The 24,277-nt window shown below is 55.4% G+C and overlaps 4 protein-coding genes across 4 annotated transcripts; 1 reads left to right on the top strand and 3 right to left on the bottom strand.

Annotated features, from left to right (window-relative positions):
* Window positions 1-828: 828 nt before the first annotated feature.
* Window positions 829-3,278, bottom strand: LOC113146636 (serine/threonine-protein kinase TAO1-like). The gene is made up of 5 exons (XM_026334615.1): window positions 2,997-3,278; window positions 2,475-2,630; window positions 2,166-2,245; window positions 1,544-1,955; window positions 829-945 (listed from the first exon to the last, which is right to left on the bottom strand). Exons 1-5 carry the CDS (start codon window positions 3,276-3,278, stop codon window positions 829-831), a joined length of 1,047 nt encoding a protein of 348 aa, XP_026190400.1.
* A 998-nt stretch (window positions 3,279-4,276) lies between these two features.
* Window positions 4,277-10,957, bottom strand: LOC113146637. The gene is made up of 10 exons (XM_026334616.1): window positions 10,245-10,957; window positions 9,272-10,199; window positions 8,925-9,122; window positions 8,079-8,714; window positions 7,728-7,994; window positions 7,323-7,631; window positions 5,865-7,106; window positions 5,387-5,495; window positions 4,737-5,076; window positions 4,277-4,610 (listed from the first exon to the last, which is right to left on the bottom strand). The coding sequence occupies exons 1-10, from the start codon at window positions 10,955-10,957 to the stop codon at window positions 4,277-4,279; spliced, it is 5,076 nt and encodes a 1,691-aa protein (XP_026190401.1).
* Window positions 10,958-12,474: 1,517 nt separating this feature from the next.
* Window positions 12,475-13,493, bottom strand: LOC34618274. The gene is made up of 2 exons (XM_026334617.1): window positions 13,438-13,493; window positions 12,475-12,937 (listed from the first exon to the last, which is right to left on the bottom strand). The coding sequence occupies exons 1-2, from the start codon at window positions 13,491-13,493 to the stop codon at window positions 12,475-12,477; spliced, it is 519 nt and encodes a 172-aa protein (XP_026190402.1).
* A 399-nt stretch (window positions 13,494-13,892) lies between these two features.
* On the top strand, window positions 13,893-15,743 carry LOC34618275. Its single transcript, XM_026334618.1, has 4 exons — window positions 13,893-13,982; window positions 14,246-14,332; window positions 14,622-15,206; window positions 15,360-15,743. The coding sequence occupies exons 1-4, from the start codon at window positions 13,893-13,895 to the stop codon at window positions 15,741-15,743; spliced, it is 1,146 nt and encodes a 381-aa protein (XP_026190403.1).
* Window positions 15,744-24,277: the final 8,534 nt, after the last annotated feature.

Genomic DNA, 24,277 nt, shown 5'->3' on the forward strand with positions numbered 1-24,277 from the left:
CCCCCTACTGCAGCAGCAGGTGCTGGCCAGTGCCGTACTCCTTTCCTCCAGCGTTTGGTCTTTGTTTCGCATGAAGGTCCCAAGAAATAAGTGAAATATCACTGCGATTTCCTCGGAATAACAGATCAAGGATGCAAAGGCCGAGGGAATCCCGAAGAAGACGTATATCCGTGTCCGCACGTAGGGGCCCTCGGGGCCCCCACCCAACGCTCCGCGTCCGGCGCACAGTTATCAGGCATCTCCCTTCTATGACTCCCTGCTCCCAACATTCATTTTTAACACCCGGGCTAGGGGGAAGCCGACACACTGCTTTTACCGAGACGTGGCATCGCCGGTGTAGGCTACTAACCAGTGCACCTGGATGGGGTGTACGTACAGCTGGGGGGCGGAGAGGTGGCTGCACTGCTGATCGTGACCTGTGTAGGCTATGAGGCTTAGTGGGGGTTTGCCCTTGCAGAGTACCCGACTCTTGGTGCGTCGAGGCGCGCCCCTAGTTTATTGTATCTCTCGCTGCCATGTGTCCCTAACCCGTCTGCTCACTATTGTGTGCAGTGCTCCTGTCCGTCGACCTGTATGCAGTGTTTCTTTGAAGCCCTATGCCGTAAAGACTATTCAAAACGGCCGCTTAGGACTCCTCTGCCTCTCTCAAACGTAGAGCAGAGACGCACGAATGGAAACCCCAATCTATTAATAGCGGTACACACCCCAGGTGGGAAGCACACAGGGGAATACGCGGGGAGAAGGCACACTAAGAGGGGCCTTCAGAAAGAAAAGCCTTTCTTTAAGCCGTGTACTACGTTGAAGTACCGCGCTCAAGACAGCGCGCCGCTACTGAAACAGGGGACTGTGCATTTCTCTGTCTGCTGGTGGGGGTTTTAGGGCCGTTCCCACCTTTGTGGATGGTGCCCCCGCCTTTTGGGTGGGGCCCCCCTGCCCTGTCCTGAACTTTACGCGGACTTGTGGGCGCCGTCAGAGAGGCTCCTCCTTTGGGGGCCCTTTTTCGGGTCTCAGATTCAGCGTCTGAACTCGAGTTGCTGCTTCCTCCCGTGTAACTGCTGCTGCTGTCGTTACAGCTGCTGCTGCTGTTCTCGCTGCTGCTGCTCCTGCTAGCTAGGCGGGAGGCCACACGTCGTGTGCCGTTGCGCCCCCTGATGGGAGAGGATCCCCGTGGCCCCTTAGACGCAGTGTCGCTGCCGGCGCTGCTGCTGCTGTTGCTTCCTGAGCGCCCAGCGGCAACAGTGCCTTTGGGGGGGGCCCCCACAGGAGCAGCACGCGACCCCACAAAGACCCCGGCAAGGCTGCGCCGCGGGGAAGAGCGCGCAGCAGCAGGGGAAAGAGCAGAAACCTGCGCAGTGCCTGCAGGTAGAGATTTCCTGTGAATCCCTACAGTTCGTTGTGGATGAGGCCCTCCGGCGGGTGCCTCGATAGTAGAGAGTGGGAAGGCAGGGGCCTCTGTAGCTGCCGCAGCGGCTTCTGCTGCAGCACCAACAGGCTGCTTCTGCTCCCGCTGCGTGGACGTGGCTTCTGCTGCTGGTTCTGTGGCGACAGCAGCACTCGATGCTGTCACGAGCGGGTCGCTCAGGCCTCCTGGAATGTCTACCAAAGGCACCTCTAAAGTCAAGTCTTCAGAGGTGACCCCTGCTGCTACATTTCTCGGGGAACTGCAAGCGCTCAGGGAGATTGCCAGCGGTGGCACTGACGCGCCGGGGGCCCCCCCCGCAGTGGCCGCCCTGTAGTGCCATAGAGGCGCTGGGAGGAGGGCGGGGGAACTAATGCCGCCTTCCAAGGATCCAGAAGCCGCCCCCCCCTCTTGCCGCTGCTGCTGTTGTTGCTGCTGATGCTGGTCATGGAAGCGGCAGCAGCACAGGTCCCGCTGTTGCAGCGGAAAGACGTTCCGGTACTCCGTGCGAAGAGCCCTTTCGAGCTCTAGGCGAATGAGCTCAGAAACACTGCGGCTGCACGTCCCACAATACGTCCACACGCAGAGTCGCACGCACAAAAAACGATATTTCTGCTGCTGCGTCCGATGGCGCTTCTGCATGCAGGAGCATGCAGCAGCGTGAAGTCAGAAGCGCGTGTTCCAAACAAAGAGCCCTCGGAAAGAAGGGAAGACCAAGTGCGAAGAAAAAGCATGGTGTGGATGGGTGGGGTGGGGTGAGGTTTACTTGACAATTTGTTCAAAGGTGGGACGCATGCGGGGATCCGTCTCCAGGCACGCCAGCGCCAGATTTACCAGGAACGAATCCTGTGAAAGCAACCACCCGCTACACTCTCAGCAGCAGCTAGTGGTGAAGAGGCGAGATCGCGAAAACTAGCATCGCGCAAACGTTGCCGAGCTCTCTTCAGTCAAACCGGCAGCAGGCGAATAACTGACTGCGCTCGCTTCCGGGGGGAGGTGCACACACAGGAATTATAGTGTCTAATGCAGCTGATGGAGGCGAGATGCGATCTCCAATTCGACAGCTTCCACTCACCTTGATAGGAAAGTTGTGCAATGCTAGTCTGTGCTTGGGATCCGAAAGCTCCTTCCAGTTCTGCAACCCCAGGAGACGCGCGGCAATGACGCCAAAGGCCCACACATCCGCCGGCCGGTCATAGGCAGCCGTGCGTTGCTCTGGTGCAATATATCCCTGCGGTATTTTCACAGAGAAGAGGCAAGAGGGAGTAGGCGTCTGTGTCTGTGTGTGTGTCTGTGTGTGTCTTTGTGTGTCTTTGTGTGTGTGTGTACGGGTGTGTCTTTGTGTGTGTGTACGTGCGCGTGTCTGTGTGTGTGTGTGTCTTTGTGTGTGTGTACGTGTGCGTGTGTGTCTGTCTGTCTCTGTTTGTCTGTCTGTCTGTCTGTCTGCCTGTCTGTCTGTCTGTCTGTCTGTCTGCTTCCCGCACTGACACTTTTGCGATGCCCTGCTGCACAGGAAGCTCGGCAGCCGCTTCCTCCCGCACACGCCGCTCGGCGATGCGAAGGTGCACATCCGTTTGGGGTTGTACTAAATGCAAGCTTCCCATGCATCATTTTCAAGGGGCTTGAAGCGCATGGCTCCCCGTCCACCACTCTCCGCAGCAGCCTCCCTGCTTTGACCAGATTGACTGCAAAGAGCATGGCGTTTCAGGCTTACCTCAGTGCCTGGGCCCTGTGTCATCTCATGCTCGAAGTAACGATGTTCAGCGACTCGCGCAACTCCAAAGTCCGTCACCAGCGCGCGCCCGTCCTGCAGGTCCACACAAACCGTGCAATTTTTCACGCTGGCTATGCCATCAGCGTCAGGAAGAGGTTCTATCATCTAGATTGTCGGTACGTGCTGCCAAGAACCTCGGCGCAGCCGTGACTGCGTGATGGCTTCCCCATAAGAAGAGCTAGGGGAGTGAACACTGCGCGGAGTAAAAAAAGGCCGCTCGCCTTGATAAGGATGTTGGCTGGCTTGAGGTCCCTATGCAGGAGGTGAGGCTTGGCGTTCCTCGGCGAATGCAGAAATTGCATGGCGCGGGCAACATCCAGCAGAACGACAAACACGAAATCACGCGCTAACAAGAGACCTATCGATTCGTGCTGGTTGAGCAAGCTCTCTGTGCGCACGCATGCCAGAGCACTCGGCCTCTCTCACTCCACGGGGGTGCCCTTTCGTTGGTGCCAACGAGCGCAGAATAAGACGCCGCAATCGGCATGCGCTAGCTATAGCTAGCACGCCTACTAGCCTCGAAGGGGCGCGAACTGAGGACGGAAAGTGGGGGGAGAGAGTGGACGAGCATTTCCCACCAGGCGTTCACACAGCGCACCCCTGCAACTGCGACCGTTACACACTTCTACAAGGGACTAACGCCCCTGCAGCACTGGCTTACCTAGCGAGTTATCCGCAATCAACATGAGGAAGCACAGAGAGTTGTGCCTTATCTTCCTTCTACTCCGATCCTCCAACATTTGGAAGCCTCCAAAGACGCCCAGGAAAGGCACAACGCGGGGATGGGTATAGCTCCGCATGATTTCTGCCTCAGGAACGCTTTCCTCGCTAGCACATACACAACCAAACGAGAAAGCAAGCAGACACTACAGATGGCGGCGATTAATACACATATAGTGAAGTCTTAGCGGTACCCCCTTAAGCCGCTGTCCGCCTTTGTCTGCGATGCTTATACATGCGCGGGCGCGTGAATACACATCGGTGGACGTTGGAAAAACAGCTCCCTCTTTGCCAGGCAAATATTCTAAAGAGCTTTCTGCGTTGGACGAGAAGCGGAGTCTCAATGCCACAGAAGGAGGAGCATGAATTCGATACCCCGATAATCAAGAGGGCTCCTTTAATAACAAATCGGATACTACTATATGGGGTAGATCTACGGATCTCGAAATGTACCTTCTGGGCACCAGTTTGAGCGCATACTGCGGCAGGTGCTGAGCTGCACTGCAGTCATCGCCCTCCAGTCCCTTGAGGGTACTGCGGTTGCAGCTGCTGCTCGCAGTGCTGCGCGTGTGGTGAGGGTTGTTGTTCGCTGCTTGTATGGCCTGCGGCTTTAGCGAGACTCGCCAAACTTCGCCGAAATTGCCCTTCCCCAGTTTCTCGTGGAAAAGAAAGAAGAAATCCAGATCTAGATCCACGCCAACCCCACTGCCGCTTGCCCTGCAGAGGCGCACAAAGCGCAGCCTTGAGCGCAGAGCATTTTCTGAGTCCTTTTCAGCGTCAGCAGCACGCAAATATCCATTCGCAAGAACGGAGAGCAGGGGCGTGTATGTTTTGGGGGAGGACAGGGGCCAGAGGAGACGCCTCGGTTTAGTGTCGTTTTTAGCGCACTGCAGCAGGAAGCGGTCGAGATCCCTCTCGGCGGCAAGCTTCTGCCGCTGTTGCTGCTGCTGCTGCTGCTGCTGCTGCTCCTGATCCCCGAGGTGTATACAGCGTGTGGATCCACAGGGCTTGGGAGGCGCACACGAGCTGCAGCACGCAACGCCACTGCACGGCGAGCAGCTGACTACAGGGGGGTTCAGCTGCAGAAAAGGTGGAACGCTAGCCCCTTCAGCGAACGCTCCTCCCTCGGTGGACTCGGAGCCGTCCCCCCACACAATCGGAATCAGATGCTCTAGCTCAGCTTCTGAAGACACGCGTACAAACACACACGCATGCATGCACCATACACGCCCTCTAACCGTCCACTCCTGGTGCTTACCCGCCAGGGCCCTGGCCGCTCGGTAGGGAACTGCCTTTTCTGGTTTCCTTTTTGTGAGCTTGGCAAAAACGCGCCGATCCACTAGAACCGTATTTCTAGCACTCAGAAACACGCAAATGCGTCCTTGAGCAAGGCGGTGGTTGGTGGTATAGCTGCTGCCGCTGCTGCCTCCCTCTCCCTCCCAAAGAGTCTCAGGAGGAGCAGCAAGGAGAACCCCCACGCAGGCCCTTCTTACCCTGGCCAGATCCAACAACAACGACATTGTAGACGAATTCAGCGGCCCCCGCAGATCCTGGGGAACCGCGCATGAGCCGGCAGGGGATACCCACAGAGTCACAGAGAACCTGCAAACACCCGAAACGCCAAACGCATGTGACCGCCCCCTCCTCTCCCTTTCCGTTTCGGATGCCAAAAAGAAGCCCCTCGCCTCTCTGCATGCTGCAAGGCTCCGACGCAAAACGTTCTGCTCAAGTCTCCGCTTCCAGGCTCACCTTGAAGAGCAGTGCTCTGTGCCTGCTGCTCCCAAATCGAATCGCCCCCAAGGGCACGAAGCCGTGGAACGTTTCCGCCATCCTGGGAACCTCCTGAGCCTCCAGAAGATTCGACGGCGTCCTAATTACTCTCAGCACGAGCCGCTTGATCGCCTCTATCCGACGGCGCTGGCGGGATGCCGGGGATGCTCCCCGGGGGCCCCCTACGGGGCTGTACCCTACCATCTGTTGGGCCTCGGATACCCGCCGTCGGAGGGCCCCATCCGTCTGCACGTCGACGACTAAAACCTCGCGGCAGCAACAAGGGCCGCCCTGACTGCCTCTGCTGCTGCAGGAGGCCCCCTGCAGCTCGAAGCCCCCCAAGCACCTTTCTACGGCTCGCAGCCAGTCCGCGTCTTCCCAGCAGTACACGAGCTGCTCCTGCGGCTGCTGAGAAGGAAATGCGCTGCAAGACGAAACGGAGGAGAACGCCGAGGGGGGCCCCACCAAGGGGGGGGCCCGCGAATCGCCGGGCGACACTGTGAGCCGGCTGGGCGTCCCGTCGCTCCCTTCACCTTCCGCATCCACCGAGAAGCCCCGCATGGAGGGGCCCCCCCCTACGGCGGGGGCCCCACCGCCTTCGGCGCAGGCGCCTAGGGCCTCCGGGTCCAAAGATCCGCAGGAAGCCCCAAAAGGAAGGCCCCCTATGACGCTGGGAGGGGGCCTCTTCATGCGGTTCAGGGGAGCGGGCGTAGCAAACAGGGGGGCCCCCGTGTGGCCCCCCACATCCTTCGGCTGTTGACTCGAAGACGAACGCCTTGCGGAGTCTGTCTGGGGGGAGCAGAAGGGGGGGTCGTGCGCGGCTCTTGTTGTGGCTGCCGCTGCTGCGGGGGCCTCCCCCCTGTAACTTACAGGGGGCCTCCTGCAAGAAACTGCAGGAGGCAGGAGGTCAAAAACCGAGTTGGCGGGGGGCCCCTTGAGCCCCCCATCCCGCTTAAGACTGGAAGGCGCTGTCGTGGAGGGCCCCGCAGACGTCGCCGCCGCAGTCCTGCCGCTGTTTATGCTGCAGCTGCCGTTGTGTTTGCGCTCCCACAGGACGCGAAACTCTGCCGCAGACGTGGCTGGACAGTTGGGGCCCCCATCATAGAGCAGCACCCCTGGAAGGCAGAGGAGGTCGACAGTGTCGAGGGCCCCCGTGGCTGCATACTTGTACGTGGGGTTGCTGAGAGGGAACTCTTCCAGGAGCAGCGAAAGCAGGAGTCGCAGCATCGGACTGGTGCTGCTACTCTGCTGCAGCTGCTGCAGCATTGAAAGGTCTGCCATGGACAGTTCGGAAAGCCCGGAGAAGTACAGCAGCTTCAAACCTAACAGCACGCATTGCGGGGGGCCCCTCAGCAGGGGAAACAGCGGAGAGCAGCAGATAAACCGATGAGACTCTCTACCCACGAAGGAACGCAGCAAGCTATACCCCAACTCCTCCAGAGCCTGCACGCACACCAGCCCACACCTTGAAGCCAACGCCAGGCCTTCACGGCGTGTGTCACCCTGCAGGGCTCTGCTCCCTCTGGATTTTTCCTCCGTCGCAGCGGTGCTGGTACCTTGGGAAGCGCCCACAGGCGCTCAAGGGGCCCCCTGCAGTCATCTTCCCGCGAAGAGACGCGGTCTTTGGGAGGAAAACAAGGGAGAGGAAAACAAACGCACCTGCTTGATGTGCTGTTGAGTTTCCGGATCCGAAGGCAGCGGAGGCAGCGGCGGCGCAGAAGAAGAGGAGGGACTGCCTCTTCGCATGCCGAAATATATTTGGAAGGGGCCCCCTCCTACAGGGTACGGAAGGGTCAAGGACGGTGCGAGCGCCTTCACTGCACGAAGGGGCGAGAGAGAAGCTCCCCCTGGCTGAGGAAGCCCAAGCCCCCGCGCGGAACCCCGCCTATCTCGACCAGCGCCAATCCTTCCAGCCTCCGCCACAACCGATATGGGCCCCTGGGAGGGGCCCCCCTGGCAGAATGCGCCCTTGGGGGCCCCCAGAGGGGCTGGCGCTGCGCGTGCCTCTGTTGGCGCCGCTGCCTTCAGCAGCAGCGGCGGCAGTTGCTGCTGCTGGGCGGCTGCAGCCGCTGCAGCAGCGAGCGCCCCGTTTTTGGCGGATTCCGTGGAGATGGCGGCCTTTGAAGGGGCCCCCGACGCTTCCACCGCCTCCTCTGCCTGCGGGGGGGGGGCCCTGGGAGGGCCCTGGCGCCGCCGACGATTGGGAGGGCCCTCTTGGGGGCCCCCCTTCCTCTTGCCTCCTCTGACTGCCGTCGCCTCCGCGTCCGAAGAAGACGAGAGCCCCTCGAGTGCAGCCAGCGCCTTCCCCGTGGGCGCTCCTCCCCTGAACGCCTGCAAAGGCTTGGGATTTCTGCCGCTACTGGGGGCCCTCTGGAAGACCTCTTCCTCTTCCTCCTCCTCAGCCGACGCCTCTGCTCCCTCTGCAGCTGGAGACGCGGAAGCCCTCGAAGACGAGGGCTCCCGATACTCCGAGTCGTCACTCGAGCTTGAGGCCTCTTCGGTGGCGGAAGCCATGGCTGCGTCTTGCGCTGTGGCATCGCTGGTGCTGCCGCTCTCTCGAGGATGGGGCTGTTCCCGGGAGCCTTCCGCTTCTGAACTTCCCGCGCTGCATGCTGCCTCGTCGAAAGAGCTGCTATCGCTGTAGCTGTCGTTGCTGTCAGTGATATCGGAAAGCAAAGACGTTTCCCCACTGCCCAGACTCAGCTCATCCGCAGGGGGCCTCGCGGCTCCTGTCCGGGGGGGGGGCCCCCCCCCCCGGCGACATCCGAGGCTCCTCCCCTTCTGACGACACTCCGGAAGGGGCCCCGCAGAAAAGCTGTCTTCCGCTGCTGTCGCCGCTCTCCTCGTAGACGTAGCGGCTGTCCGTGCACCCCTGCGGGAGGATCGCAGGCGTCCATTACGCCTGCCGTTAGCGTTTCCACCGGAGTGAAGCTGCTCTGCGGCTTCCTCGTCATCACTCATTTCCTTGCTGCTGCTGCTGCCAGCACTGCTGGTGGTAGCGCTGCTGCTACTGCTGCTGCTGCTGCCACGAGCCCGTTTGCTTCTGCCCTGCTGCTGGGGCTTCCTGAGAGCTCCTGCTGTTGCTTCTGGAGCTCCCGCTGCGCTCTTCCTCTGCTGCTGTTGGGATTCTGCGGAGACAGCGCCAGCCTTCCCACCGACGAGCCTTCGTGCCGCTGCTTCGGCTGTGTCGGCTGCCGCAGCTGGCGAGCCATCGGACAGCAGCAGCAAATCCACTTCCTCTGCAGCTGCAGCGAGGGACGCTGCAGCCGCAGCGGCACTTCCATCCTCCTTTGCGGCCACACCTGTGGCACACCTGCCATTCCCTCGAATATCCAGCAGCTTGAGCCGCCCCTGATTGAGCAGCAACGCAGAAGCAAGCTCGAGCTGATCCAAGGCAGCAATGCTGCAGTCCTTCAGGAAGAGGCACTCAAGAGAGCAAGGGCTGCGGCTTTCGACCCCCTGAACGCATGCGCAGCAGCCAAACACGTTCCCATGAAAAAGGCCTCGTGGCGAGGCTTTGCTAGGCGAGCCCCGCCGGGAGCCGACACACACTCCCTCGTGCGAATTTAGCGGCAGAGCCGATCTTTCAAGCCCATCCCCGAAAGCACCTGCAAGGCATCCACGAGTGGCTGCAGCGGGAGAGCCCCTTCTTCGAGTGCAGCCGTTTGCGCGCCGCAGGGGTTGCCGCTGAGGTCTAAGGCTTTAAGGCGACAGCGAGGGGATGTCAACGCCTCGCCAATGGACGGCATCACTGCGGGCCCGAAGCCGTTACTGGATAAGTTCAGACTGCGGAGGGGGGGCCCTGGGGAGCGCACGGTGTCTCTCGTGGCTGCGGCGCTGCCGCGCTTCGTTCTCTTGTTCCTGCTTGTGCCGCCGCTGCCGCCGCTGCTTTGGACGGCGATGCTGCTGCTGCCGCCGCCGTACAGCGCCTCCAACAGCACCGCGACGTCTGCCTCGGTGAGCGACTTGCCGCAGCAAGAGAGGTCTAAGTAGAGGAGGGAGCCTGCAGCCGTCTGCTGCAGAAGCAGTCGCCGCAACACCCTGACTGAGACATCCGAAGAGGCCAGCCAAAGGGCCCCCAACGACTCCGAACCCGCCCCCTGCAGGGGGGGGGGCCCTAACCCCTGGGCCCCCCCCAGCGCGAGCTCCTTGAGGCTCCAAGCCTTCAGCCGACCCTCAAGTGCACGGGGCCCCCAACTGTTGCCTCCGAGTCTGAGCTGCTGCAAAAGAGGCGCCACCTTCCCCTTGAAGAGGAAGTCTGCCAGAACAGACCCCCCTTCTTCGGGGATGCCGTTGAAAGAGAGATCCAGCTCCCTGAGGCGACGAAGCAACGCCGCATGCTTGTGCAACTGCTGCACGAGCACAGTCAGGCCCCCCAGTCCTAATTCGCAGCCTCGCAGGCAGACGCTCCTGCTGTTCGCCATGGCAGCCACTGTCTTCACGTACAGTCCAACAACCGCAGACGCGCTGCTGGCGCTGCTGGTGCTGGCGCTGCTGCTGCTGGCGCTGCTTTTAGCCGACCGGCATGCGCCTCTACTGCTGCTCAGCTGGAAGGAACCGGAGGGCCCCTCCAAAGAACACACGTCCTCAATAATAAGCCGGGAGAGGCTTTTGCTCTTACTGCAGGCAGCAGCAAGCCGCTGCAGCCACCGACCATCCCCCCGGATAACCAACGCCGAGAGATTAGGGGCCCCCTGGATAGCTGTCGCCAGCTGCTGCTGCTCAAAGACCCCCCTGGGGCCCTCCCGAAAGGGAGCTCCCACCACCAGAACATCGAGAAACGGAAGGGGCCTCTCAGGTCGCAGCAAATGAACCTTCAGCGACACTGGGTGTACATACACTGCACTCGACGCTGCAGCAGGAAACACCGAGCCGTGCTGCTGCTGCTCCTGCTGCAGGTGTTGCGACAAGCACTCCAACGCCGCTGCAGGAAGGCAACACAGCTGAAGAACGTAGAGGCCCTCATTCCCCACTCTGCTGCTGAGCTTGCGCGTAGAATACGCGGAGGCGCTGCCAACACCCCCCTCCGGGCCCTCAGGAGACTCCCCCCGCGCCGCCTCCAAATACTCCAATGGGCAGCAGTCGAAGGGGAAGCGGTGAGGAAGCCACGGATCTAAGCCAACCTCTTCCTCCAGGGGCCCCAAGAGCAAATCTGCCGCTTGCGTAGTTTCTGCTGCTCCTGCTGCTGCTGCTGCTGCACTTGTGTGCTGCTTTAAGGCCTTCTTGGGCGCTGCAGCCGAAGCAGTAGAACGTGGTCGCGTGACACGCGAGCCCCCTAAGCCCGCAGGAGCCATCTGTGTCTACGCTGGCGCCTCTTCTGCTGCTTCAGACGAGGGGCCCCCGGTGCCGTACAGGGCCCCCTGGGGGCCCCCTGAAGCCAGTGAAGCGTATGCGCGCGTATGAACAGTTCCTGTTTTCCAGAGAGTTGCAGAGGACGCAGGAGGAGACCTTCTGCCCCCGCAGCACTTAGGGGGCCCCTAGCTGCGGGATGGGGGCCCCTGTGGATATCGGGCCCAGGGCCAGCAGCTGGAGCTGCAAAGTCAACCACCAAAGAGAGAGGGGCCCCACAAGTCTGTGAACAGCAGAAAGCCTCCAAACCAACGCTGCTGCTGCTGTCTTTGCTGTCACTGCGAGTTCCTGCGACTGCAGCTGCTGCATGGCCGGAGGGGTTGTTGGGGTTTCCCTACTCAGGAGAAGGGGCCCTGCGCGTCCCCGAAGCAGGAAAATGCAAAAAGCGCCAGAATAGATGCGCAGCTCCTGCTGGCGCGGCTGTAGCGGCTGATTCTTCTGCTGCTGCTGCAGCGGCGGCTCCAGTCCCACCAGCAGCAGCAACGACGCCGCTGCTCGAGATGCTAGGGGCTTCGCCCGCCCTTGAAGGTGGTGCGTTTACGCTTTAGAGTGGACGTTAATTATCAGACCTCGCAATTCGAGAGGCTTTAACCCTTGAGACTTCTCAACACAGCCCACGTGACACTGCAGGGGGGCTGACCCCACCAGGAGGCGTGGCTCCTGTCCTACACCACATACGCTAGAACCTTTTAGCTCTGAGTGCATAGGTACGTATATTCAGGCTGCTTCGCATAAGCGGACGCAGCCTTGGGGGATCTAAGCCGGGTAGTGCCCCCCTCCTGCCCGGAAGCCAGTAGCAGGCAGTCCGTGTGGTTCTGCTGCTTCTGCGAGGGTCGGCCCCTCGCGCAGACTCGTCAATTTAGACGTTCGTGAGCAACAGACGCCACGGCGTGCTAACGGAGCCACGCGCACGGACGAAAATATTCCTGCCCACACCCCTCGCTAGCGAAGGCTCAATGCAATGATCGCGTTTTAGAGCGTCGATGAGCGCGAAGCGCCAACACGTAGCCGCAGCGGCTAGAGCGTGCGGAGCAGCTTGTCTAGCACTCCCCCATCTGCTCCCTACTGTTACGTCACTGACGGATCCAGCAGTTTGTTTGCCCTGCGGCATGTGTAGCCCCTGCCTGCATGTGGAGGGAGGATCGCCAATGAGGGGACCTACACCACTCTGGAGCCACTGGGCATCCCGGGAGTTCCCTGAGTGCAGCACCAGCACTGCGCAGGCTCCCTCGTTCACCAAAGGGCCTTGCTACCGCACCAGCTGATCTGCTGAAAAATGGATTTGAGCTCCCCACTTGGGGTGCAAGTGCACGCTGATTTACAGTGGCAACCTCCACCATGGGAGTGGCTGTTCACGCTACATTCGCAGCAAGTCCGGCTGCCGCAAGCATACTTCTTGCTGCCGCTGCTCTCGTTGCTACAGCAGCAGCAGCAACAACAGTGGCTGCGCAGTGGAGCACACTTAGAGTGTGAAGTCGTAGACTTCGGCGTACAGAGCTGGCCCTCCTTCCTCCAAACGCCTCTCTACTTTGTCGAAGAAAGCCGTCACTGCATCCCTCCAGTTCCAGCCCTCCGCCGGTGCTGCGGTCGTTCCTGCCTGTACAGCCGAGGCTTCCGCCTCAGGAGCAGCAACAATGGCGGCAGGAGGACTGAGGGGGGGCGCTAGTGTCGGGTAGACGGCTATGCCAGAGGCGGCGGCAGACTGGGCAGCTGCTGCATATGCAAGATGCTCCATGAAGGAAGAGAACCAGCTGCCGTTTGTGCCCTCCGTGGCTGCTTTCACGCTGCTCGTGCTCACTGCTTCCTGTGCTACTGCGTTACCAGTAGCGCCTTTTTCCGCCAAGTTCGAACCTTCCTCTCCCGCTGCTTCTGCTGCTCCTGCAGAACAGGGGAGGAAGGCATCCGGCGTGAGGACGTCTTGTGGCCTCATGCGCCATCGAGACAGGGGTCTCCGACAGCTGTTGTTGCTGCTGCCGATCGGATCTTCTGCATAGGGTACTGCAGCTGCAGCTGCTGCTGCCTCCTCGATCGCCTCTTCATCAGCTCCAAGAAAGCTCAGATTCAAGTCGTTAGGCGCCAGGATTTCGTACAGCGTCTGGCGGGTGGCCGTGGCGCTGCATGCTGAAGACACCCACACACCACACAACACTCGAACGCAGCCAGAATCCCGAACCCTTGATAACGCTGGCAAGAGAGACAGCTTTATCTGCGCAGGACACATTAGAGGCCAGCTGTGCGACGAAGCCAGCCGCGCTCCTTGTAAAAACGTGAACTCGTTGTGATCGAGATGGGGCCCATACCCTGAAACACTGGTCGGAGGTGTATCACGCCCGCCGCGTAAATACAGGCTTCAGGGCCTACAGTATAGGGTGTAGTGCTTAGGATTTAGAGTTTGGGGTGAAATCCGATGCACTCACAGGTAGGCGTATCGCTAAGGAGGCCCACGAGGAGAGACGATGACAGCAGCAGCAGTGGCCTCATGCTGGGAGTTTTGGGGAGAGGAACAAGAGTATGCGGCAAAAATAAGGAAACAGGATAAAGCATAGACCGCCTAAGCATGCAGCAGCGGCGGCAGCACTTCCAGCAACGAGAGCAGCATAAAAAACAGCCCCATGTCTGTGAGACAGTACACTTGGGGGCCCCTCCCGTGGCAGGAGCAGCAGTTGCTGCTGCTGCTCCTGCTCGCGCAGCAATAAATTATTCGTGCAGGGAAAACTTATTCTCTCTCTTAATTCTCTTCCATGGAATTTCCGTTCTAGGTTTCTTGTGTAGATACGCGCAGTAGCACAGTGAGCGCGCCCCCTGGGGCACCGCCAGGAGCGCCCAGGGCTTCAGGCGTTAGAGTCTACGGTTTAGAGCTTAAGGTCGCGACCTTCCGAAATGCGGAAAAGAAAGCAAAAGGCCTTAGGGCCTCAGCAGAAAGTTGACGTAGCTAAACTCCAGGCGGATGCTAAGACGCAGCATATCCAAGTAAGGTTGAAGGGGATAGCACAGAAGGCGCGCTGATCCAGGGTTCAAGGCCTTGCTCTAGAATTTAGAGGCTATGGTCTACAATCATATAGAGGCTATGGTCTACAAGGACTTAGAGCGTACGATCTAAGGCTGCGAAGGGTCGCCATTGTATTCCCCTCCCTTTCTAGAATCGGCAATGGTACAGAGACCGAAAAATTGGGGTCACTGAGGCGTATAAATGCCCTGAATCACGGCCTTATGCAGATGCACGCGTGTCTCAGGATAGCACCGCCATGGTGCTACAAAACGCGCTTCAGCCGCAAAAGGAGCTATTAGAGCACTGGATGGAAGATGCCATTGATATCCAAGTGCGCACCCGCCCGTTGAAACTCACACCCAAGCTTCTTCATGCTATGTCCGCAAGCCTTGCATGAGCAGTTAACAGGCATCCCAGCGCTCAGCTGGCTGCAAGCTTCGGTTTCAGGGTGACGTCCCTCCTGGGTCTCTTGTAGGGCCTCAAATATGCACGTGCTTGCATGCGCACCCCGGCTTCTCGCTCAAGCCAAAACAGAGAAACTCGTCACTGTCTTATTGCCATCTTGCCCTGGCCCCTCTGTAGGTCTTACTTAGCCTGTGCTATGCTCTCCTTACTCTCAGAAGCAGGAGGCACTGCAGAATTTAGAACGGGAGATTGGAGAGCACGAGTCTTTTCTAAAATCATCAAATGACTTGCTGCTCTCGTACAAGTGGGAAATGCAAGACACGGACGAAGCCCTAGAGGCAGCCCGCCATACCCTGGAAAGCACGCATGAGGACCTTGCTGCTCTGCAACAGAAACGAATTGATACCATAGAGCGATACTTTGCAGAAAAAAGCCAAGCCCTCAAGCGTTCCTATGTGCAGTCGATCAGAGAAATCAAAACCTCCCACGGCAAATTTGTCAGAGAGATTCAGACGCTAATTCAACTGGTAATAATAGTCTTCAGTGTTTTGTCTATCACTCCTGATCCTTCTGACCCAGCACAATCATCCTGCCCATGCCTGCACTACAAAGCAGCGCCTTCTGACTGCACCACACTTGTATGGCCCGTATATCTTTGGATGCGAACGAAAGTGCGAGTCTGTGCAAAGGGCAACGTCCAATATTTTATGATCGCAATTCTGGGCGTTTATTGCGAGGGCCGTTGGTGGCTAGTAGCATTCCACCACGCACTGGATGACACACGAGAATATTCAAACCAAGTGATGTGGTCGACGCCAGTGCAGGAGATCACCTCTTAGTGTGTTCCGTGGCTGTGATGAAATGCAGGCGAGTTGCGTAGGGGGGGTGCATTTCTCGTGCTGCTTTTGCCAGTACTGTAACTCTCGTTGTTTGCCGCGCTGTGTTGCCAATAGATCCGCGAAGAGGAACAAATGAAGGCAACAGAGGAAACTCAAGACCTTTGCGGTGAGCTCTCTTTTCTGACAAATAGGTCTATTGAAGCTGAGCACCAGCTGCAGTCACAGCTAGACCAAACAATCAAAGCTCTGAAGGGCCAGATCGAAACCGCAATGCAGAATCACGCAGCAGCAACCGAAGGGCAGGCGCAAGAATTCAGACGCCTCAGCGCCCAAGACAGCGCGCTCACCAAACAGGTGGAAGAGAAAGCGAGGCAAATCGAGCGCATGCAAACCGCCATTAACCACTGGAAGGCAAAAGTTGCGCAAAGCAAACAAGTAATGCCATCTCTATGGGCGCTAGGAAACCTATTAACCCGTAGTTTAGCAAGCCTTAAATAATGGGGCTCAAGCCAGCATCAACCCAGGCAACGCAGTATCTGATCAAGTAACGGTTAAAGAGATACAACAAACGACGATGTGTAGCGAAATAGGCGCCTCATCCTAACGTACTAGTGGCAGTGAACATTCGCGAGTTCAAATTGTTGCCCCTGGCCACCGTTCTATACAGAATTATCCAATCCTTGTAAAAGCCTCTCATCGTCTTCTCAACTGAAGGGGGTGAGCAGTACCTGATATATGCAAAGCCCTGCGCCTTCACGGTTCGGTGCAGGACTTCGAGTCGCGGAACTCTCGGATAAGAGCGGAAGTAGACTGCCTACGAAAACACTGCAAGGAGCTCAGAGATGAAATGGAAGGAGCTAAGTGCGGCATATTGTCTTGTATCAGTCCCCAAGGCCACAAGAAAAACATGCGATTTGCACTTCCAGAATATCTCTTTAATATGGGTTCCTACTGGGTCTCTTAACGCTTAGCTAGAGCATCCAAGCCCAATATTTGCTGCATTCAGGGACCTGGAAAAGCAGTGCCTTACTGAGCTTTCTCTGTGTGCGCGAGAGAGGAAAGATGCCCTCTTGGAGCAGCTCAAGCTGGCAAACAAAATACACCGAATGGCTAAATTGTGCAGGTATGCCCTCGGCTGTCGGCTTTAGAGTCATGCACCTCAGATTGTATGCAATCTTTCATCAGACAGGTTGCGTGTTCTAGGGTAATCCAGCTGTGAACTGTGGGCTCTGTGCCGCTGTGTGTGCACAATGACGGCTGGCCCGTGGCTAATAGTGCGTCCTGCTGGCGTGTTCAGTTTCTCGCTTTTACCCTGCATGTGGCCAACTTTTCGGTCTTCCTTAAGATTGTACCGCGCTTACTATTGATATCGTTGTTACTGGTGTTAGTTGCCACTCCTTGCCTGTCTCTTCGAGCCGTTTGCTCTCATCTCTTCCGCAGTCTCTCGGTCCCTAAACTCCTGCGGCTGCTGCCATGCATTTTCCCTAACCCTTCTTGTCGCAAACACCGGCTGGTTTACAGGAAGTATGAAAGACAAGAAGCCTCAGAGGAGCCCGCCCAGATTGAGCCAACAGACCAGGAGGTCGCCTCGTGGACTCCAGAAAGCAGAAAGCTTTATAAAGCGCTCAAAGTGGGAGTCGCCCCGCGCTGCCCCAAGCTGAATTCCCTGCACCAAAAACACACACAAACACCAATTTAGCTTGTGTCTCACAGCACTTACAAAACGATATATCAATCCCTATAGCTCTCTTTATTCTTCTATTTCTTGCTTTTTCTAGTATCTTGTCCCTGCCGCTTGTGTTAAATTAGCGTGGAAGATGCTGCCTTCCTGTCTCTTTCACTTTAGCTCTCTTTGGTTCTTTCAGTCTCCCAAAACAATCTGTCTGGTTCTCAGTTTCCAGCACTCTGGCTTCCTTCAAATTGACGCCTTGTCCGATATCTTTTGTGGTTAATTTGTGATAGCTGGCCTCCCCCTTGAGGGTAGCTTCGCCCTTTCTAGCTGCTGCTTTTGCCACCCCTCTGCCCCTTCCTTCTATTGCCACTTCTGGCTAAGCATTTCCTGCTCTTTTTCTAGTATGTAGACTGTCTGTCTCGCTTTTCCTTTCCCCTCGGCTCCTCGGCCCATTCCGCTTTTCTCAAGTGGCTGCGCTTCCTGCCTGGCCTCAGAAGATCCTCGACAGCGAAGGCGACGACCCATTCCCCTTGCAGAATTTCTTTCGAAAAATAAGCGAAGTTACTCTAGAAGCGTAAAGCATCAGCAAGACATACACAAACGCGAACAAATGGCTACGCGCAGACACATCTGTCAAAAACCCGATTACTCAACAATTAAACGTTTATTCCGCAGGAGACTGAGAATGACTCAGTGATGCATCCGCTCGTTTATATATCTGTCGTCTCGACTGCGCTGTTTGTACCACGTCTCTCTGTGGCACTCCGAAATGCTAAGGAGGGAACTACTAGACGATAGCATTTGTTCGCTTTTGCATAGGGCAGTCGATCTCAAGCTTGTTTGCCTAAGATACTCGTATGATCATCTCCGTCCTCTGTCAATGAGTAGCCCTCTCATATCTGTGAGTTGCTGCAGGGGCTGTTTGCAGCACTCGCTTTCTCTGCTCTCTGGCAATAACAAGGCAGCAAAGGCATCCCTTAAGGATCTACAGTCCTCCCTTTCCCTCACTGTGGGGGACTCTGGTTGCCCCCCTCCGTCTCTACTCAGCGTTTCCAGGCTCAAGAGCATCTCCGAACGCAGAAATACACAAACAACAAATGCGAGCCGTCCAGCCAGCTAGCAAGTACATGCCTGAATAAAACAGCTAGCTAGTCAGTTACTTCCATGCAATAATGCCCAGAGGGGAGCAACGGTGGCAATTTTCTGGCTGGGCTTCATGTTTACATTGTTTGGCACCCCTGGCAGACGCAGAGGTGGAAAAGGCCATCGCAATGGTTTATCCGCTTTTGGGCAGTCATCGCACACTATACTTTTTAATGGTATAGATAACACAAAGAGGCACAAGTGGAACCAGCGGGATAGACTTGACGAGGGAGGGTGCTGTTTAGCGGGGGGCCGGGGTCGAGAAAAAATACCACGCAGAGAAGGCTCTGGTAGAGGAGATGGTTGAAGTCTATGTAAGCCCATGGTGCGACAGCGCGAACGAAAGGCACAAGATAGAAGAATGTGAAAAAACAGAAAATAGGGGTCTTTCCGAGAGGACTTGCCGTAGAGTTGCTTCTTAGGCTTTCTGGTAAAAATATGGGGGCATGAATGCGGGCCAGTGAACCAATATGCCTTCACCGGGCATGGAGGAACCTGCTTCTCACGCGCACGCCGTGGGAACTGTGTGTCCTTGATAGTCGCAAAAACGTATAGACGATACTACGGCTAATGGCTCCTAGGCCGCTTGGTGTAGCATGTAGGCGCGTCTGAAGGTGGCCTTCCGATACTCCAGCAGACTGCAAGGTTCCAATTTGGAGTCTGTCTGCGATACCCGTAAGGGTTTGTGGCATGTTGTGACGTGGCTCACGAGAAGCCTACAGAAGGTGTCCCGTAGAAAAGGCTAGCCTTCAATGGCTTAAAAGAAGGTAGGGCGCACCCCTGCAGAAGCTTGGTGAAGTGTTCCGACACTACGCTCTCTCAATGGGCCAAGCGGGCGTTGGCGGGGATCATGAAAGCGAACAACTAGAAGTAAACACAAAGAAGGACTTATTACTAAGCTCTACTCTGCCCCAATACCATTTGTTTTCCGTAGACAGTGTAGCGTCCTTCACTTTACATTTGACTGTTGTGACAAAAGGACTTCAGGAAAGACCCTCTAAAGCGTACAGGGGAAGAAACCATAGTCTGGTCTGAATCTGTCCTCTTAACCTCATGCCTATCAGCTCAGACCGTATTTTATGTGACGATTGGTGGCCACCTGGAGAACTAGGAGTTTGTGTTCGTGCCAGGAGATCAAGAGATGGGGGTATCACCGGGGGCAGGGGTCCACAACAGCACCCTTCCACACATTACAGCAAAGGTGCCTTGGCGCCACATGCTATTACCGGAGTAGGAAACGTTTGACCGACCAGAACCGTTTGTTGGGACTCTCATGTAGCGGGCTAAGCCACCCTTCGACGCATTCTCTTACAGCAGTTCGATTTATCTAAGACCTAGTAAAGAGATTAACTTTTGACTTGTCTGTACGTACGTTTTATATCCTAGAAAATACCGTAGCTCGGCACAAGGATCATCTTAATAACTTCCTACTAAGCTTGAATTATGTGTGAAGCGATGTACTCCCCTGTGAAGACCTTAGATGGAGTTCTACAGGTGGTAGCACCGCATGGTAAGATGCAGCTGTTCCCTACTCATCCACTTGCTGCGGATGCAGTATGAGGTCAGGTTTCCCTACAACATTCGTCTGGCTTTGTCAAGCTTAGCTGAATACTCGATAATGTGCTTCCCCTAGGTCACACTCCCGGGAAAAGCCTCGGGTGATAGAAATTGAGGGTGTCTAAATGGCTCTTGGGGTGGCAGACGCCGGCCTTTGATCTGATGTAAACGCAGTCTCTCTGCAACTAGTACAAAAGTAAGATGTGGAAGCAAATGTTATGTTTATAGATGCGTGGATAAGGCTCCGGAAGCTAGAGAATTATGACCACCGTAAGGAAGAGCGAATGCTCGAAGGTTTTTCAGCGGGTTCGAGATGTATCTCGCTATTTACCGTCGTATGAAGAGGACCGAGTAATTCTTGCCGCATGCTTTTTGGAGGGATAAGCACTGCAACGGTGGCTCTTTTCATTTAGAGGAACTTGTCTGCCTGCAGGGAAAACTGTAGTTCAGGCTTTTGTATGAGCCCTGACTAATGGGTTATTGCCGAGCTTAAAACAACCACAAGCATTGGGAGATGTAGATCCGAAGCAGGAACAGCTATTAATCCTCACTCGGTTCTTACATTTCAGCCAAAAGACGCACAAGTTGCTCTTATTTGCACCTAGAACCTCAAGTATTCCGTCAAATGCAAAAGTCTTGCCGTTCATTCGTTTACTCACTGAGTCTCTGCCCGCCCTACGACCGTCATTTGGATTGGTATCTCGAGAAGTATGAAGCTATGGACCCAAAAGCCACCTTTAGACGAATAGCTGCATTAGCAGTGGCTTGGCTCAGGTCTGCCTGAAGTCTTACGCCAAGGGGACGCAGGGACGACAGCGATCAGCGATCAATAAGGCTATCAATGGCGCCTCGGGAAATGATGGACCACTTGAGGTTGCAGGAGCAAATAAGAGCAACACGTGTGTCTTTATCTGAAAGAGGAGAACCGATACGAAACTTGAAACCTATGGATGTCGGGGTTTTGTCAACTGGCCCTAGCCTACAGCTTAAGTTTCCAGAAAAGAAAGCTAGAGAAATAACGCACACCTAAGCTACAGCAGATAGCCCTCGAAATGTGCATCTTCTTATGGTGTAGGGATAATGGATCATGTGCTCCGGAACTGCACGCATGCGAACACCCAAAGAACTTGAGCAAAAGTTCTTGGCCTAGCGAAAGCGGGCTGCCTGGCAAACCCGAAAAACCAGTGAAAGTAACGAAAAGTACCCTTCAGGCTGCGGCACAGTGAACTGGGCTAAAGCAAAAAGACTCGCAATCGGAGACCCATCAAGGGTCAATTATGCGCCGATGCAAGCTGACGCTGCTGTTATCAACTGATAGCGTTACTTGACATCGAATTTATTATGGACCTGTTCGCTGAGGAGGCAGAGAAATTTGTATTTTCTCTCGTTTGTGCGATCACTAAGACTCACATTCGCTAACGTGAGGTAGGACGCAATGACTAGCTCAGCCTCGGCAGTAAAGTGTGACTTAACATAGAAACTGTGTTGTCTCAGCAGGACTCGAGACTTCCTCATTGGACCCGTGCACCATGACTTAACACTATGAATGCCTTCGGTGACCGAACTAACGGCGCACCAGAGGCCACAGCTACATGGTGAGGCTATGGTTTTAGGAAGCTCTACGAAAAAGTCACCTCCTGGTCTCCTCAACAACGCTCACCTAATCTTTTGTCAGCAAGGGTAGAGTCGGCGCCTCAAAAAGGTGGAATAGTGTTCCGGCGGCTCTGCAGCGCCGATGAAGACGGTTCTCAGCATGGAGAGCATCTAACTAACTCTGCACTCGGCTCTGTATTAGGAAAGCTAAATGAAATTTGTAGCTGGGTAAAACCATAAATGGGCAAATAGGGGTGTTTGCTGATGTAAAAAAAATGACGAGCTGCCAACAGGCTGATCCCCTAGTGGCCAACAAGCGCTTGCGTGGGTCAGCCTCGAATTGTGTTTCGTAGTAATGGACAGCGTGAAATTGAGACTGAGCGTCAGGCAGATTATTTGTTAGAAAAGGCTTCTTGCAGGAATCAGCCGACGCTTCTGGGCATAGCCGGTGTTGGTTGCAAAAAATGACGAAAGGTGGACTGTGAAGCAGAAGTTCTCGTTGCCTCCTGTTGTCGAATCACTCACCAACTTACCCGGATCAGCAGGATCCTCAATATTTGACTCCATGGACGCCTTCCTAATACCCCCGCTCACTCTTATGACTGAAACAAAAGCGCTTTCCACACTCACACTCGTAGACTCAAGTAACCTAGATGCCGACTGGACATCTTAATGCTCCAGCCGGATTGTAGCCACAAGTAAATCGATAGCTCTATGAGCCCAGTAAGGAAAGCTGGACGGCTCTCTGTATTACAGACTTGTAAAGCTTTAGCCGAAACGTTCAAGAGCTTCCACGGCACCAACGGCAATCGCTGCTTTTGTAGGACAAGCAATGGGATGTGAAGGCATGCGCTTCTTCGTTTCCGTGAGATTGAATGCGTTCCTGGGAATCGTAACTCGGCTGCAGGGTCTGAGACAAATCCTTAAAAACTGATCTAATTAAGGCGTGACTTTGACCTGTATGCTTCGCAAATTTTCTGCAAGGTCCCACGGGCTTGTAATCATATTGCTGGAACTTCGTTCCCAGATATGCTCGGATCGCTGCTCCTTTGACTAATCATTTTAGATAATGCAATCTCTGGTCTTGACAAAGGAGGCTGGTGCAGCAGTAAGGACGTTATTTGGCAGCCTCACAAATCCTCCAGTATTTATGCTGCCTACTAATGAGCGTCATTTCTTTCTAGCAGCCAATGCCAGTGGCTGAGCGGTGGGCTTTGCCAACAGGCTGCGGCTTTTCCAAAGCATCAAATTATTACACTTTTTTTATGTAGCTTCACCTAAGCCAAATAGTGTATTCAGTGCAGGAAAAGAAACTTTGTGGGCTGCCATGCTGCTTGAAAAAATGAGCAGCACTTGTATCAGGACATTGTTTTACAGACCAAACATGTGTCTATACCATGAGAAGGGCTTTCAGAATTATGACTCTAGAGCTGCTCTTTGATTTGGCAGATCCCTGCAGTACATACATAACGGGCTTCACCAACGTGGTTGCTAACGCGCTCCCGACACTCTCTAGAGATTGACTTCTATGCATCGCAACCGCTCGTCTCTCAGGATTTACGGTTCCAGCGATCGTGTGTGCCGTTCTTGCTTTTGGCAGCCCTATAGTCGCTACCGCTGACGAAGCCTAGAATGATAGGAGGGTGTAGCACTACCATGCTGATGATGGGCCTCTGATCCAAAACACGGCGCGACCTCTGTTAATTGTACATTCCGCCTTTGCTCTGGGTGCCGTGCTGCAAAAACCTTATCTTCATGTTCGTTTAGGCCATACTGGGATTCATACCATTCTGGAATAGCTCTCACGGTGCTGCACGTGCCCTGGAATACGTTTAGCAGTTGCGGGGTGTGTAGTATGATGCCCAGATTGTCAACAGCTGTAGCCGCGCATTCTAATAGATTCGGCCGTTTACGAAGCCTTGTGGCCCTTAAAAGGATTTATACTGATCTGAACTCGGACGTATTACAAGGTCGGACTGCCGTAAGTAAAGGGTCAGGATAGCATATACGTTGTTGTCAACAGGCTAAGCAAATAAACGTATTATATCCCTTTCTCTAGTCCCATTACGGTTCAAAACGCTGCTTATTTAGTTCAAGTCGTATAGGAGTACTGCGAGTTTCCTGTGAGTATCTTTACGATTCAGGGTCTGAAAGTTGTTTGTGCGTTCTTGCGGGCGTCTATTACCTGCTTAAGCAGTGACCATAATATGACTACTGCTTGCCACACGAAGGCAGGTACACAAAGAGAGCGCACTTCTATACTGCGGTAATCATGACACCTTACGTACAAAATTCCAATTGCATGACCTGATTTCCTTCCTTACGTGGACTGGGCTTATAATAGAATAGAACACCAGTCCACGCGTTACTCTTCCTATTCCCTGTTCGCCGCTTAATGACCCCTCTTTGATCCACCCTTTGAGTTGGTTGTCCGGGATCAGCGGACATATTTTGCAGCAAAGAGATTTACGCCGCAGTTGGCTAGTGCAAGCAAATTCATGCGCAACGCACAAGAAGTAGAATCATCGATTAGGCTACATCATGATCGGCCGCGTATTTCAGGTCTAAAGATTTGGATCTGTTTAATGGGCATGCCCTATGGGTGCACCAGAAGGTAACCAGCTACGGGCGTTTACGGCCAGGAGGGCCACGAGCAGTTGCGGATTTCTGGCAAATCAACTCTTTTTCCCTCGTATTGATCTTGCTAGAAGTTGAGCTGATGCAGAACCGTCAATATCGACTTCAAAGAATTTTCAAAGCCCACTCTGAATCATTCGCCGACTTCATAGCGAAGGCAAGTGACCTGGGTGGAGGCAGAGGATCTGCAGGGAGCCGTAAAGGCGGTGGATTCTAGGACTAGTGAGCACAGAGGGCACACTAGGCAGAAGTCCCTAGTGAAGTTGGATGGGGAGTGCCGGCGTCAATGGTTGATGGAGGCGCAGTTGCAGACTCCGTTGCCTGCCGGGAAGCTTGTGGTTCTGTTCGCTTCACAACGGTAGTAGCCATGGATGGGATTTCCAAGTTCCTTGGTGACTGTTCTTCCCCAAATCAGGCTGTGCTTGAAAAC

This window comes from Cyclospora cayetanensis, unplaced genomic scaffold (genome assembly GCF_002999335.1).
Source record: "Cyclospora cayetanensis isolate NF1_C8 unplaced genomic scaffold, CcayRef3 CcayRef3_contig_46, whole genome shotgun sequence".
NCBI classification, from domain to species: domain Eukaryota; phylum Apicomplexa; class Conoidasida; order Eucoccidiorida; family Eimeriidae; genus Cyclospora; species Cyclospora cayetanensis.

Excerpts from the sequence above, each read along its gene's own strand:
- LOC113146636 (XM_026334615.1), bottom strand. The coding sequence starts at position 3,278 with ATGATAGAACCTCTTCCTGACGCTGATGGCATAGCCAGCGTGAAAAAT. Across the intron at positions 2,631-2,996 it reads TTGAAAATGATGCATGGGAA|GGATATATTGCACCAGAGCA; the intron begins GCTTGCATTTAG and ends AAAATACCGCAG. Across the intron at positions 1,956-2,165 it reads ACCTTTGAACAAATTGTCAA|CCGCAGTGTTTCTGAGCTCA; the intron begins GTAAACCTCACC and ends TGGGACGTGCAG.
- LOC113146637 (XM_026334616.1), bottom strand. The coding sequence starts at position 10,957 with ATGGCTCCTGCGGGCTTAGGGGGCTCGCGTGTCACGCGACCACGTTCT. Across the intron at positions 10,200-10,244 it reads CGGCTTATTATTGAGGACGT|TAGAGGCGCATGCCGGTCGG; the intron begins GTGTTCTTTGGA and ends GCTGAGCAGCAG. Across the intron at positions 7,107-7,322 it reads CTCAACAGCACATCAAGCAG|GCTCTGGAGGAGTTGGGGTA; the intron begins GTGCGTTTGTTT and ends GTGTGCGTGCAG.
- LOC34618275 (XM_026334618.1), top strand. The coding sequence starts at position 13,893 with ATGCGGAAAAGAAAGCAAAAGGCCTTAGGGCCTCAGCAGAAAGTTGAC. Across the intron at positions 13,983-14,245 it reads CTAAGACGCAGCATATCCAA|GATAGCACCGCCATGGTGCT; the intron begins GTAAGGTTGAAG and ends CGCGTGTCTCAG. Across the intron at positions 15,207-15,359 it reads CACGAGAATATTCAAACCAA|ATCCGCGAAGAGGAACAAAT; the intron begins GTGATGTGGTCG and ends TGTTGCCAATAG.
- LOC34618274 (XM_026334617.1), bottom strand. The coding sequence starts at position 13,493 with ATGAGGCCACTGCTGCTGCTGTCATCGTCTCTCCTCGTGGGCCTCCTT. Across the intron at positions 12,938-13,437 it reads GTGGGCCTCCTTAGCGATAC|GCCACAAGACGTCCTCACGC; the intron begins GCCTACCTGTGA and ends ATGGCGCATGAG.